At 58.3% G+C, this 15182-nt stretch overlaps 1 protein-coding gene across 3 annotated transcripts in view; it reads left to right on the top strand.

The window, feature by feature from the left end:
• Window positions 1-14977, top strand: part of UCKL1 (uridine-cytidine kinase 1 like 1) — a 28068-nt gene extending 13091 nt beyond the window's left edge. The window contains exons 3-15 of one of the 3 annotated variants that reach the window (XM_006273060.4): window positions 495-601; window positions 1083-1253; window positions 2006-2077; window positions 3325-3514; window positions 3861-3922; window positions 5369-5385; window positions 11599-11697; window positions 12088-12181; window positions 12715-12777; window positions 13239-13361; window positions 13914-14021; window positions 14201-14357; window positions 14600-14977. In XM_006273060.4, coding sequence (XP_006273122.1) covers window positions 495-601; window positions 1083-1253; window positions 2006-2077; window positions 3325-3514; window positions 3861-3922; window positions 5369-5385; window positions 11599-11697; window positions 12088-12181; window positions 12715-12777; window positions 13239-13361; window positions 13914-14021; window positions 14201-14357; window positions 14600-14676 — 1340 coding nt within the window. In that variant the 3' untranslated portion in view covers window positions 14677-14977. Of the gene's footprint in view, window positions 1-494; window positions 602-1082; window positions 1254-2005; window positions 2078-3324; window positions 3515-3860; window positions 3923-5368; window positions 5386-11598; window positions 11698-12087; window positions 12182-12714; window positions 12778-13238; window positions 13362-13913; window positions 14022-14200; window positions 14358-14599 lie in introns of those variants that run through there. The other 2 variants (XM_059713188.1, XM_059713189.1) reach the window with 2 other exon arrangements.
• Window positions 14978-15182: the final 205 nt, after the last annotated feature.

Genomic DNA, 15182 nt, shown 5'->3' with positions numbered 1-15182 from the left:
AGGTAGAATGGGGTGGGCTTGATGCATCGAGCCCGTCCGCTGTTATCTGATTTGCCCTATAAGAGCACCTGCAGACTCAGGCCAAGTCAGGGGTGTACGCACACCTAGCGAGGGACTCTCCCTGCTCCAGCGGGCTCACCCTCCAAATAGAGCCGGGATTGGGGCTGTCTCTCAATCCCATCTGGAGATAGCAATGGTCTCCTGTTGGCACACAGGTGCTTGAAAGGGCTTGTCCTGCATTTCCAAAGCTGCGCAGACTGGTTCAAACGTCAGCTGCCCTCCAAAGGGAGGACGGGCAGGATAGGCCTCGCCGTTCCCACTCGGTCAGTGCCGTGTCTCTCATTCGCGCCACTAGCATCTGCCAGCTACATCCAATAGATTTTCCCAGGTTTCCTCCTAGCCAAGGGCAGCCAGATCTGCTGGCAGTAGCTGGAACAGGCAGGGCAGGGTGCAGGTCTTGGTTTTACCTTGCCTTGTCTCTCCCCCTCTGCCAGGTCTGGGCGGGGGCAGCGCCTCCGGAAAGACCACGGTGGCCAGGATGATCATCGAAGCCCTGGACGTCCCGTGGGTGGTGCTGCTCTCCATGGACTCCTTTTACAAGGTGAGGCTGCTAGCTGCTCTGCACCCCGGGCAGAGCCCTGTCCCCATTCACCGCCGTAGGAAAGGCTGATGCCCTGGGTAGAGGACCAGAGGGCACACGGGTACGGGACCTGCGCTAGGACGGTCTACACTGCAATCGAGGGTGTAGCTGCAACTTGTACAGATGCACACAAGCTGGCTTGAAACTGCATAGCTCAGATCTGAGTTGCAGGGGCACCGATTTCAGCACCTCCTGGGCCCCCAGGTATGTCATCAGGTGGCTGCAGCCCGTGCTGTGGGTGCCTGAGCCAGCACCGTGCAAGGTGTCCCATGAACTGAGAGCAGAGGAGGTGGCCCCGTGGATCTGTGGCTTGGTGGTCTGGCCAGCGCCGGTCTTGGGTGCAGGTGTTCACACAGGCAGGGCTTGGCAATATCCTCCCCCCTGCCCCCAGCTGCTCTCTCGGCATGGCCGTGACCTCGGCGGGGTCTGTTGTCTCCGGCAGGTGCTCACCAAGCAGCAGCAGGAGCAGGCGGCCCACAACGACTTCAACTTCGACCACCCCGATGCCTTTGACTTTGACTTGATCATTGCCACCCTAAAGAAGCTCAAGCAGGGCAAGAGTGTGAAGATCCCCATCTACGACTTCACCACCCACAGCCGGAAGAAGGAATGGGTGAGGAGGGGCCACGGGGCTGTGGGGGCACACGGCTGGGAGATGGCATCCAGCTTGTGTCTTTAAAATCAAAGCCCCGTCCTCTCAAATGCTGTCGATGGAAACCCGAGAGGTGCCGGGAAGCACTGCTGCAAGGGGAATGCCACCGTGCATGGAGAAGCTCTGAGTGCTTCTCGGTGTGTACCGGGGAAGTGGGGGACGGCACCATCTCGTGTCTGACACGGGAAAAGGGATGTCCTTCACCACATTCAAGCAGAAGGCAGGGTAAATTTGCACCTTGTAGACCAACCAAAGTGAATGTGTATGTAGCACAAGCTCTCATAAGGAAAGTGCCCCGCAAGGGAAGTTCTCCAGCAGCTGCAGCGATAAAGCCAGGGGTTTTGGAGCTGGTGGAGAGGGATTCCCAGGGGCAGGCATGCACAGTGCAAGCTCCAGCACTGACCCCCACATGCAACCCCATCTCTAAAAATGTTCCTGTGCCCCGGGCAGCCCCGTGTGTCTGAGGAGTCCTCAGCCTAGGGGATGTATCTTTTAAGGGCTGGACCCAGGGGTAGAGCTCACAGGAGCCAAGACCGACGGCATAGGGGGCACAAGAGACCGTCAGCAGCCTCCCTTGTGTCCACTCACTGTTCCCTGGCACCGTGGACGATGCCACTTCTTCCTCTGCCTTTATCAGCTCTTTCTCACATGCAGTATTTTTTTCTCTTTCCCACACACTTTTCTCTAACCAGTTTCCCTCTTTTCCACCCCAGAAAACCCTCTATGGTGCCAACGTGATTATCTTTGAAGGCATCATGGCATTCGCGGACAAGGAGCTGCTGAAGGTGAGGGATGGATCAGATGCAGGACCTCCGGCGTCCCGCTGCTGGGACCCATGTCCTTCTCTGTGGGGGAGCATAGGCAAGCTCATCTTAAGCACCTCCCCGTGCGCACGGCCCAGAGGAAGGAAGGGAGGGTCAGATCTTGGCCCTGATGTCCTCTGAGGCATCAGATAGGGTTTCTTGCAGTGAGTCTATTCTTGATGCTAGCAGTATTTTGCTGTCTGGCTTAAATAAACTTAGTCTGCCAAAACCAACTTGAAGGGCATTGGAAAAACCTGGGGTGGAAGCACCAGCCCTTCTGCAGAGACTTGGGGAGCTGGTCCTGAGTGGAAATGAGTTTGAGGGGCATGATGCAGCGGCCCATAAATGCCACACATTAGCACGCACGAGGTGCTGCGCTGTGGACGTTTTGGTGAGGACGAGCATGTCCAGCCCCTGCAGGCTCTTCTGCCTCTTACCAATGCCACACGTCCCTGTATTTTTTGAGCCTGGACACCATAAATGAACAGTGTAAAGTGAGAGCAAGAGCCGCACGCAGCCCCAAAGGCCTCAGCCACACTTAATCCCAAACTTTCCCGGTCTTGCCAAGCATGCGCTCGTGTCCTGCTCGTGTGGAGCAAGGATGACCTCCAGTGGTCAGCCGGGCACATCTCAGAGGAGCGGAGGGAGGAGATCTGGTTGGCTTGTCCTCCTCAGAGGATTAAAACCGCTGAGGGCAACTTGCTGGGTTTGGCCAGTTTCCACATTAATGCGCCAGCTCTTGCCAGTTTGATTCTAGTGCAAGTGAACGTGTCTGTGTCCTGGTCGCCAGCCACTCTCGTCCGCCCTCACCTCTGAAATTTTAGCCTAGGAAAGACCAACTAGTGGGATCTGCTGGTAGAAGGGAGTTTGGGAGAGGACCGGATCTCTGTAGTCATCAGATAACCAGGTGAATTCCTTCTGCTGAGATGCAGGGAGTGACTCGCCAAGCAAGCTGGAGGCTTAGTGCATGCAGCCTGCCATCAGCTCCAGGGCCAGTGAACTCCACCGGCTCGTGCTGGGCTTTGCCAGGAGTTGTCCTGTCCTGGTTTGCCTGACCCTGGGGAGCCGCGGTGCCTGAACTCACCCAGTCGCTCCAACCGCGTCCTGTTCATAACGAGAGCAGCCTCCGCTCCATTGAGCGGCTGCTGCTTTGGAAGCAGGTCCTCCATAGCACCCCATGGGGTGAGGAAACACTCAGTGCTCAGGGTGCTGGGCCCCTCTCATTCCAGCTCCTGGACCTGAAGATCTTCGTCGACACGGACTCGGACATCCGCCTGGTACGGCGCCTGCGCAGGGACATCAGCGAGCGCGGCCGGGACATTGAGGGCGTCATCAAGCAGTACAACAAGTTCGTCAAGCCAGCCTTCGACCAGTACATCCAGCCCACCCTGCGGCTGGCTGACATCGTCGTGCCCAGAGGTACCCGCCCACCATCGCTGTGCTCTTGGGGTGTGATCTCAGCCCCAGCCCTTTCCCCCACTACCACCTCTGCCCCAGCTGGCACCGGGGTTGCATTCCTGGGAGCTGAGAGTCCTGTGCCCCAGGTCTGTCTGCAGGCAGGTAACAGGGCAGGGGCTGGGTGGATGGGCTGCCCTGGTGCTACCTTTGCTTTGTGACCTGCCATTCAGTGTCTCCTGCTGGGTCCTGGCACCCTCGTCTCCCTGAGTGTCAGCCGTGGGGGACGTGGCGGAGAAGGGACTCTGAGACCTTGGCCAGCCCCATACCTTGGCTTCATCCCGGGTCTCTCATTCTCGATGCACTGCAGGTAGTGGGAACACGGTGGCCATCGACCTGATCGTGCAGCACGTCCACAGCCAGCTGGAGGAGGTGAGGGCTGCGTCGGGAGGCGCCGGCTGGGCTCTGGTGCCAGGAGCCAGCAGCACGAGTGCTGAGCTCCCGGCGGCACTGGGCAGGGCACAGGCAGGCAGGGATGTGCTCTCTGCTGCGCTGCTCCACGTGTGCGAGCAGTGAGGAGAAGGATGCAGGGTTCCTGACTCCTAACCTGCTCTTGTCGTAGTCTTTCTCCCCCATATCCATGCCCTGACCATTGTCCCTTGGGCAATGCAGGGCACATACCCACAGGCCCTTGCTGCCCACCCAGCCCTGCATCTGCCTCTGCCTCTGGCATGCAGCAAGCCCTGTTCCAAGGGCAGCAGCCTTTCCTCTGGCCTCAGAGACTGCAGCAGGGTAGGGTGGGGGTGAGCTACACCCCAGCAGCCAGCCCCTGCCCCCACATCCATCAATACCACCAACATCCTAGTCCATTTGCCAGCCCCTAAGGAGCTAAATGCAGCTCAGAGGGCAGGACTGCTCCAGGGCATCATGCCTGAGGAGGCACCGTGGCTCAGCACAGGCCTGCTCAGCCCTCTATAGCTTTAGTGAGTCTGTAGCCTCCCCACTGGGCTGTCCTGGCTCTGGGCAGTGAGTTCAGCCCAGGGGAACGGTGGATGTGCCCTGCCTGCTGTGGTTCTCGGCTTCTCTCGCTGATCTCGCCACTGCTGTGCCGGGCTTCCCAATGCATGAGTTAACCTGCAAAACCTAAAAGCTCGCCAGCTACTAACCTGCAGGCAGGGGCCCTCGTGCCTTTGGATTTCAGTGTTGGAAGCCATGTGCCATTCAACATGTCTGTCACGTGTATGAAAGGCAAATGCACTTGGAAATGGAGCTGGTCACTCCTCTTGGCCTTTGGATGTGCACAATGGCCATCTTGCCACCCATAAATCCCGTGCCTTTAGCTGCATGCACTAGACCACATGATAACAGAGACTGCTCTGTTATTAGCACGTATTCAAATCACACACCTCCAAAACTTCCCCCTCGCCCTCGAGTTCAGAGGCGCGGCCTTCTGCCTTCCTGCAAACAGCCATTTATCAGGCTGAGATATGGGCAGGGGGCAACTTCCCATGGAAGCATGAGACCCTGCTGTAATATCAGAAGACTAATTTGTATGTAAAGCAAGCCAGGCCACATCTCGGCAGCCTCTGGTCCGTGTCCATGCAGGTGGAAGGGCTTCTGCTTCTTCCGGCATCGGCGCTCGAAAAATCAAAGCTCTCAGCTACACATCACAGCCAGGGAGAAGTGCAGGTGCTTCCCTGAGGAAATCCAGAAGGGCTGGGCCCGGAGGCTATTTTTTTTTTTTTTAATTTGGTGGGAGGGGAAAAAAACGAACGTGAATGCAGGATATTATTCCTTTGTCCCTTTTTTGTCTTTAAATGTCCCTGGTGTTGGCAATGCTTAATACCGGTTGCGTTGTCTTGCGTGTTGCTGCTGCAGCGTGAACTCAGTGTCAGGTAAGAGTTCTTCTAACACCGTCCTGTCTCTGCAACCCAAGGCATTTCCAATGCCACACGCTGCTTGACCCGCGCTGTCCGTGACCCGCAGTTCGAATCCAGTAGCTTCCCACTTGGCTGGTAAATCTTGCTCTTTACCCCCAGTTCCAGCCAGGAGGGGGGCATTTTAACCGTGGGCATGTCCAGGTTACAGTGCCAGGGGTCACGTGATGTGGCCACAGACCCTTAGAGTGGGAGCAGAGTTGCAAGGCAGGGATTTGCAAAGTGTGTGAAGCTTGGGAGTAGGGGGTGGGTTTCCACCTGAATTTAATTGTATTTCTTCGTCGCTGTGGTGAAAGGTATCTTAAGGCCACCTTCATCTAAGCAGGCACTTGTAAACCCAGGCCACAAAGCATTTAAGCTGACCCATCACCATGCTTTAAACCTAGTTCCTGGAGGACACCCAGCATAGGGCACCCCACTTAGCCACAGGTATAACATCACCACATTTGGAGCATACGTGTTTCTACATAGGGAAATCCATGCTTTCCTCCAGCGGTCTGCATGGGAAGGCAGGTGATGCAGCAATTACTCTGGGAAAGCCTTGCTCCAAAGGGGTTTACAGTTACTAAATAGCCACAGGTGTTTATAACAGTAAGCCTTGAGCTATGCTCTCGGCATCTTGCTTCCAGCCAGCTAAGATATCAAATCTTTTTTTCTAGGAACCAAAGGGTTTTGTAGCTGCAAATGCATTCCCATTTTAGATGTTGTCTGTGTCTAATGAGACACTTAAGGCTCCTAAAATTTGCATTTGGCATAAAAAAGAAAAAGCTTTAAAAAAACAAACAGACAAAAGCTTAAGGTACTTAGGAAAGCTGCCATGATTTTCTTTTCTTTTCTTTTTTCCTGAAGACAGTTAAGTTCAGGCAGCGAGCTGGATCTCTTCGGTTCCCACCGTCTTAGCATGTGAAATGTTGTGCGGCTGGGTAACATGGTGCATTTTGCACTTGGAGGAAGAGTCAGGTTTGAACACGATTAAAAAGGACAGGCATGTCTGCTCAAAAATCTGAGGTTGAAAATTTGGCATAGCCTGGGGCTTTTCAAGCTGCTGATGTCCTTCAATCCGAAGCAGCCCCCAGTAGACTTCACTATAAATGTCTTTCCCGTTCCTTGAAAATCAACAGTTGAATGGCATAGCGGTGACCCAGTGCTAATTTTCTTTAGAAAAGAGCAAAATTTGATGCGGTCACGCCTTAAGCACATATCTATCTGCACAATAACCTCAGCATTTGAGCAACCTGTGAGTCCTTATCATACGCTGCAATCGAGGCTTCCGGTTTTAACTGATGCTTTCTGGTCAAAGTCTGAAAACCTGAAGGCCAAGAACTGGGGTGTGCTTGCAGTTAGGTATCTGAACTGAAGATAAGGGTGCTGCCCTCTGAGGGCAGGTACCCATTAAATAGTGGGACGGGGCGTAAAGGGTGAGACAGGCCTGGAAACCTGGGCTTTTTGCCTGCACTAATTCCTTTTGTAATGGCTTAAAAGTCTGTTGCTCAAATGCCAGGGCCATTCAGAGGCTCAGGTGAGGAGGCTGTACGTAATCCGCAGCTGGGAGAGAGAGACGCAGCTCTCGGACCTCGGTACAGGCTAATTCACCTTCCAGCTAGAGGGCAGGCAACTGGATAGGAACCCGGATCCTCGCTTTTTGGCTTGAATATTGCTCTAGCACTTGGCAAAGGGACTAGAGAGAGTCAGGAGAGAGAGAGCTGCTGGCAGCAGAGCGTGCGAGGGGAGGCAGGTTTCTGGGGCGAGCTGGGTGTTAATAGGATGCCACTAAATCATTGCACATTGGAAGGAAATGGTCATCTCCGGACCCAGGTTGCTTCACTTTTTGCTCGTCCGCAGCTGCATGGGGCCAGCCCCGTGCCATCACCTGGGCCGTCCCCATTAAAGCCAGGCAGGTACTTAGACGGCAGGGCATGCTCTGCACCCAGCAGTGCCTTCACATTCCCCCCAGCCTCCACGTGGCTGGAGAAGCCGTCTCTCGCCCTATGAACCTAAGCCCCCACATCCCACCCCTGATCTGCAGCCCCTGAACATGCCCTTTGCCAACCGTGCCTTAAATATCAGGCCGCGGCGCGGCTCTAATAGCCCCGCTTGGAAATGTCAGGGCGAGAGCCAGCTGCTGGGTGCGTTTGAAATGCCTTGGCTGCATCAGCGGCTTTGTAGCTGGGAGTCTCTTGTCTGCTTCCTGTTTGATTGCATGCGCGAGAAAGAGCTGCCGATATTCGGTGCCTTTCTGCCAGACGGACACCCCCCTTCTTTCTCGCTCTCTCTTTCTTTCTTTCTTTTCTTTCTCCTTTGAAGCTTTTGTTCTGGGTGGTGTTGGGGGAGAAGTTTCCAACATGAGACGTTTCCTTGACGTGCTTGGGGCTGCCTGTCTGAATTTTCCATTGCTGGCCAGCCACAGCAAAGCCATGGGGGAGAGGCAGGAAACCCAGCTCACCTGCCTTCTGCCTCAAGGGCTTGATAATGCAGGGAGAGGTGCTTGCGGGCCCCTCCGAGCCTGGTCTGGTGCAGGCACTTGACCACAGGGGCTGAGCGATACCCCGGGTCCTTGTCAGGCTGATGGTGCGAGATGCAGATGGGCTCTCTGCAACACGCCGCCTCTTCCGGCGCAAGCTCTCTGCAGCGGGTCAGGCCGCGGCCTCTCCCCAGGGCCACGCGGCGTTCCTGCCGGGCTCGGGTCAGCTCTGTGGGACGCGGGCACCTTGACCGGAGCTGGGACCTGAGCCTAGGCTCCTCTCCCACTGCAGCCTTGGCACCTCTCAGATTGCACCTCTGAGTGTGGGTACCAGGCGCCAACTTGGCAGATGCTTGCCTGGGTCCTTCCCCAATCGCCCCGTGACAGCCGTGATGTGTCTCCCACCCGAGGGGATGGACTCGCTGCCCACAGCAGCCACCACCAACCATTGCAATGGGTGGCAGTGTAGGCTCCAGCTCTACCCTCTGCTCCACGGGCCACGGGCCAGGCACTATGAGCTCTGCAGGGCCATGGCCAAGGTTGCACCTTCATTGCACGCACACATGCGGGAAGCGGGCTATCATTTCTTCCCCACTGAACTCAGCCCCATCCCAGGTTTCCTTGAGAACCGAGGGGGAGCAGCCCATCTTGGGGGCCTACGAAGTGGGCAAGGGCCAGCAGAAGTGGCCGTTCCCAGCTGCTCGTGCTCCGACGTCTCCACTGCTCTGCCCACGTAGGATGAATCCTCGCCGCGGCTTTCTTCCCTCCCAGCCTCCGACTAATGAAACTGCCTTTTTTCCTTTTCTTCCCGGCCCCTCCGGCCCCTCCACCTTTACGCGCTTGTGTCTCCTGCCTTGTCTCCCCCACCCCGAACACCCCTGACCAGAGGAAGCTGCGCTGGGATATGTGAGGAGACCCGAATTGCACGGCCTGGGTTTCGATACTAACTGTGTGTCCGGGGGCAAGGGCAGCGTGGCCTTGGCTGCATGCTGGGCCGGGGGCAGAGGGAGAGCGGACACCCGGGTTCGGATGGGCCAGAAGGAAAGCCCTTGCCATAGCGCTTTGCACCAGCCAAGGGCGTCTGTAAGGCGAAGAACCAGGCCGTCATAGGGGATGACATGACCTGGCTGCTTAGCAGGGATGGAGGCAAACGGGGGCTGCGAGCACTTCTGGTTCCCCCACCCGTTGACTGCAGACGTGTGCTCACATGCCATCGCCGCGTCCGCGCCCCGGCCCAAGGGGACACACTCCTGATAGCCCCACAGCAGCGAAGCTGGCAGGCCTGGCGATGCCAGCCTAGCCTGGCAGGGCAGCAGCCCTAATGGGCACCTCCCAGGGTTTCGCTGGCTCCTGTCACAGCTCAGGGGGTCAAGGGATGAGGAGAGAGGAGAAAAGGGCACTGCCAGGAGGACTTGTGCGGGCTCAGCCACCAGTCACTGAGGGTCTGTCTGCCCCAATTCATCCTTGTACCCGGGTGCTTCGCGGCCCATCCCACCCTGTCGCCTCTCGGCTCTGCTCGAGAGAAGCCTATCTTGTCCGTCGGTGCGTGGAGCATCCTTTTACATCAGGGCTGTGATATTTGGGCACCAGCGTCCCTGCTTCTCCTCCCCATGGGCTGGCCTGCGTCAGGTCGACCCCCAGTTGTGGGCCTGGCCCTGTAGCTGTGCCCCACGGAGATCGGGTGCAGAATCAAGCCACTGCTTGGAGCAATGGCACGAGGCAGGGCGGAGCAGCGGGGCCGGTCAGCCTGGAGGAGGGAGGCACGGGGCGGACTAACCAGTGTGCTCCCTCACTACCCGAGTGCAGCTGCTTCACTCACCCCGTCCCTGAGGCTTTGGGGAGCTCCTCTCTTTTCATAGCTCCAGTGATTTGTAGGGGGCTGCGTGCACCCCGCTGCCCCTTCGCACAGGCAGCTGCTGCCCGCAGCCACGTCTGCCGCTGGCTTGTGGGGCACGGACGTCCCACCAGTGTCCTCGCATGGAGCAGGGGGGTGGCAGGACCACAGGGTGCATGTGCTGCTGCACAGGAGGGACATCTTTCCGGGCTTGTCTCAGCAGATGGAGAAAGGCTCTGGGGCCACGTGCCTGGAGACGGGTTTAGAGTTGGGAGCAATGCCCGTGTTGTCTCTGAATGGGAGTCCGGCTTGCAGGGCCACCTCGCCGTTAGCCGTGCGGTTCATTGCTCATTAGTGACGTCTTCCCTGTCCTGCCCACCCCCACAGAGACGAGCCCCACGGCTGTTAGCACTGGAGCTATGGAAAGAATCGAGAAGCCCACAAATGCCCGGCAAGCCTCCTTTGCTCCCATGCGTGGCATCTGCGTGGCCAAGGCTAGAGGACGGGTGGAAGAACATGGGTCCTCGGGTCTTGCCCGTGCATCCTCGGCCTGTTGGTTTGCTTGCACGCACGTGTTTTCTCTTTGCTAAATCATCTTCTCTGGGGCACTGATGCTTTTTTGTCTTTCTCAATATAGTTGTGATCTGTGTGGGTTTATACGTATGTGTAAAAGCCAGCGTGATCTCTGTGTGGGTGTAGGAAGGACCCAGCACAGGACTTCCTGGCCCCGGCCCCGGCCCCGGCCCCGTTCCCTTGCCAGAACGACTGCGAGTCCAGCCCCGCCGAGCCTCTCTCTGCTCATGATGGCTCCTGTCAGATCAAGGGAGCTGGGCTAACGGGAACCCGCTTCCAGCTCTCGGCCGAGCTGCGCTTCCTTGCTCCAGGAATAGGCCAGGCCCTGGCAGGGGTGGATGATGCCTCGTCATCCAGAGATGAGTCATCCCGAGCCAGCCCTGTCCGGCTGCAGCGCCCGTAGGGAGGCCCTTCCCCTCGGACTGACGCCGTGTACTTCAAGGGCATCGGCTCCAAAACATCCCTAGGACGGCCAGCTCTGTCCAGGGAGCTTTCATAGGATCATAGACACAAGGAGGGCTGGAAGGGAGCTCAGGAGGTCACATCTAGTCCGACCTGCTCCAAGCAGGACCAGCCCCCACTCCATCATCCCAGCCAAGGCTTGGTCTGCCCAGCTCCTAAAAACCTCCAGGGATGGAGAGTCCACCACCTCTCTGGGGAACCTGTTTCAGTACTTTACTAGTGAGAGAGTTTTTCCTAATCTCCTACCTAAACTTCCCTTGCTGCAACTGGAGCCCATTGCTCCTTGTCCTGTATCTGCCCCCACTGAGAACAGCCCAGCTCCATCCTCTTTGCAGCCCCCGCGACGGGAGGTGGAGGCTGCTGTTTCCCTGACCTGCCACCCAGTGCATTGGCAGGAGCGCCGATACTGCCCCAGTGACCCCTGCTTCTGCTGCGGGGCCGTCCAGCGACTCCCGGCAGAGAGGCACGCGGGCAGTCGGACGGGAGGCACCTCCCTCCTGCTGCCGCCTGGTTCTTGTGCACGTTCCCCTCTCCCCCGTGCATCCGAGGAAGGAGGGTGGAGAAGCTTTCGATGCCCTCGCATGCCTCGCTGAGCCTGTCCAGTGGCTGGTATCCCCCCAGGGGTTGCGGGATCAGGGGCCGATCGGAGCGTGGCTTCTCGCAGGTGTCGTGGCTTCGTGGCACGTTGCTCCCCCCGCACCCGCAGAGCTCAGGCTGGTTTGGCTGGATGATTGGGAAGTGCGTGGAAGCTCAGTCCCGTTGTGTGCGATGGCGTGCTGCCGCCCGTGTCGTGCGGGGTCTCCGAGCGCTCACCTGGCTCCCACCTTGTGTTGGCTTCCAGGGCAGCGCTGGCTTCGGCCCACCAGTGCCACCCGCTCCCGCGGACCCTCAGTGTGCTGAAGAGCACCCCGCAAGTGAGGGGCATGCACACCATCATCAGGTGAGCCTCGGCCTCGCGGGGAGGGCGGGGAGACCTCGGGAGCTGCCGTCCATCCTCGGGCCAGCTGCTGACATCTGCATGCTGGAGAACCCAGTGGGAACTGGGGTTCGGCAATCCTGCCCAGTGTCCTTGAATCTCCTGGGGACGGGATAGAGCCCACCCCCAATACCGAGCGGGGGCTGTGTGGGGTCTGGCCTCTGCAAACAAGAGCTGGCCGGTCCTGAGACCTGCTAGGGTGGATGGAGGCCAGGACGGGAGAGGGAACTTGCTCCAAACCACATTGCAAGGCAGTGAATTCTCCCTCCTTCCCCACCCGGCTCCATCTCCCCAAGCAGCCTTCGGCCTCTCGCAGTGAACGCCGTCGGGTGACACGTTTTCCCCCCACCTTAGGAACAAGGAGACCAGCCGAGACGAGTTCATCTTCTACTCCAAGCGGCTGATGAGGCTGCTGATCGAGCACGCCCTGTCCTTCCTGCCTTTCCAGGTGGGTGCCGCAGCGGGTTGAGGTCTGGCCTGGAGGTCGGCTGCAACCTGCTCTGGTCCACGCGGGGTCCAGCCATAGACCAGACAGGCCAGCAGGGCCCTCGGGAGGTCGCGTCTCTTCCAGCCCAACCAAGCATCTCATGCCTCACTCCTCCCCGGAGGACCCGAGCACCTCCCCGGAGGACCTGAGCAGCTCCTGCTGCTGCCTCGAGCCCCATGATGAAGGTACATTCATGCCGTCCTCCTCCTGGGTAGCGGTGTGCACCGGAGGGACCCTTTTCATAACGTGCACCCTGGCCCCATGCCGCTCCCCCTCCATCAGAGGCAGAAACAGGCCTCCTGGGGAGCACAAGGCTGTGAGGTCTGGCCCCCTGGGACACCCATCCCCAGCCGCTGAGACTGCGTGAAGGCTTCACCAGGCTGGTAAAGGCTTTCCATGAGTCTGCTGTGCCAGGCCACTGCTGGTGTCTATGGTCCTGCTCGCCCCGTGTCTCACTGAAGCCTGTGCTCAAGCTTTTGCTGTGATCTCTGCAGAGCTGCACCGTCCAGACCCCGCAGGGACAGGACTACGAAGGACGGACCTTCAGCGGGAAGCAGGTGAGCAGGAGGGAGCAAAACCCACTGATGTCCCTGGCAAGGGCTGGCTCGGTGCTTGCTCATCACAGGCGTGGGATGGTGCAGCTTAATTAGCAGCTGTTAACAAGAGCCAGGTCAGCCCCGCTTGCAGCACCGATGAGACATGCATGGGTGCTGCCCGCGGGTGTGGATGCTGAGTGGGGGATGAAGGCTTTCACCTCCTACATTGTGTCAGGGAAGGCATCTTCCCCAGAGGCAGCTAAACCCCATCGTGCTGGAGGAGATGAGGTGCCTTTACAGCATGGGGGTGATTTGTTCTGGGCACCCATGGCATGGCTCCACTGCTGCCCCAAGGTGGGCATGAGCCCCAAGGGATGGCCATGGGAAAAGGGGAGCTCACGCCACCCTTGGGAAGCACTTTGAGATCATTGTGGTCAAGGGGGAGACGGGCATGCCCCCATCATGCCCACTCTGTGCTGCAGATCACGGGCGTGTCGATCCTGAGAGCGGGGGAGACGATGGAGCCGGCCCTGCGCGCCGTGTGCAAAGACGTCCGCATCGGGACCATCCTCATCCAGACCAACTGCTACACCGGAGAGCCGGAGGTGGGGGCCTCACTCCTGGGGAAGGGAGCGGGTATCGGGACGTGGGCACAGGGATCCTTGATGCCTCATCTGATGGCTGCACATGGGACATCCCTCCATGGGGGTGGAAGTTGGCAGCTGGTTGCCCCAGACATCCTACCTGAGCAGTCACAGAGGCCTGGGAGCTGCCTGTGACAGGCTGTGTCTGCAAACACGCATGCACATTTGCACACGCAGCATCCAGTCAGTCACATGTGCTTCTACCCCAGTGGTGTGGGGCAGCACGAGCCGGAGAAGGGCAAGACCACGTGCCGTCACGATTTCTCTGGGCTTCAGTTGCAATTAAACCCCACTCCCCAGTTTATTCTTCTCCCAGCCGGCTCCTCCTCTCCTCCCTCTTGCTCATTAGCACTGGATCAGTAATGAGCGGAGGGCCTGTACCAGGCTGGCAACCTGTGCCTGCCAGCCAGGGGAATGGCTGGGGTCTGCCTATTCTCCCCATGGAGTTCTCCAGGGCGTTTTTGGGGGGCGGCCAGAGCCGTTCCCAGGTTCCCAATCTCATTTCCTCCGCAGCTCCACTACCTGCGGCTGCCGAAGGACATCAGCGAAGACCACGTGATCCTCATGGACTGCACAGTCTCCACCGGGGCAGCTGCCATGATGGCAGTGAGGGTCCTGCTGGTAAGGCCAGGCATGGGAGCAGGCCTGGGAGCAGCCCTGTGGCGTGGCAAGGGGCATGGGGGCGGAGATGGGCGTCCCCTGCGCATGGGAGAACCTTCCCCCGCCCCTGCTGTGTTCAACCCCGGAGCCATGGCACGGTGCTCACCCCTGCCCACCCTCTCCCCACGTCTCTCCCCCAGGATCATGACGTCCCAGAGGATAAGATCTTCCTCCTGTCCCTGCTGATGGCCGAGATGGGCGTCCACTCAGTGGCCTACGCCTTCCCCCAGGTGAAGATCATCACCACGGCCGTGGACAAGAAGGTGAACGACCTTTTCCGCATCATCCCAGGCATCGGTGAGTTGCTGGTTGGGAAGAGGAGCAGCAGAGCTGTCCCCCGGGGAAGCTGGGGGAGTCTGATGGGAGGCAGGACAGATGCATTTCTCCTCTGCCTTTGTTGCAGAGCCCAGAGCCCCCGCCTACGGGTGCACCTTCATGTACTTGCTGCTTCGTGGGCTGAGAGGGGGATGCAGCTCACCCCAGCCGCAGAGTGCAGTCTATACCCCAATGCATGTCCTTCTCTCACCCGCCAACTCTAGGGAATTTCGGAGATCGCTACTTTGGGACCGACGCACCCCCCGACTGGAGCGACGATGAAGACACCCTTAGCACTTAGCACCCTGGTCCTCCACTCCCAGGCAGCAGCCCGGGGGCGGCAACAGGGTTGAGGCAGCTTGCACCTTAACCTCCCGCTGGACATTTGCAGAGAGTATTCCCCCAACCCACAGCATAGCTTATTTTTGGAACTTGTGCACTTCAGAGCTAGGGCCTATTTTTGAACGGAATTCGAGTCCCGGCTGACAGCACGTGCAGCCGGACCTTAGAGCGGAGTTAATTTATTTTAATATAAATGGTTGGCTACTTTAACTTATTCCAGATTTTCTAAAGAAAAAAAAAAAAAGAAAGAAAGAAGTGTTTTCCTCTGGTTTTCTTGGATGGCACGGCTCTAGCTCGGGGGTCTGCGGTGCAGAGTGGGAGTGTTTTGCCTCAAGTACATCAGTCTGTCTGTAAGTGCTGTCACCAGTCCCCTCTCCGTAGCCTCCGCTCTGCCCTGGGATGAGCAAAGTCAGGCTGGATGGGTCCTCAGGGGGGTCACATCCAGTCCAACCCCTGCGCAAGCAG

The sequence above is a fragment of the Alligator mississippiensis genome, chromosome 9 (genome assembly GCF_030867095.1).
Source record: "Alligator mississippiensis isolate rAllMis1 chromosome 9, rAllMis1, whole genome shotgun sequence".
Classification (NCBI taxonomy): Eukaryota; Metazoa; Chordata; order Crocodylia; family Alligatoridae; genus Alligator; species Alligator mississippiensis.
The sequence above is the reverse complement of the archived record's forward strand: the minus strand, read 5'-3'. Positions and strand labels throughout refer to the sequence as shown.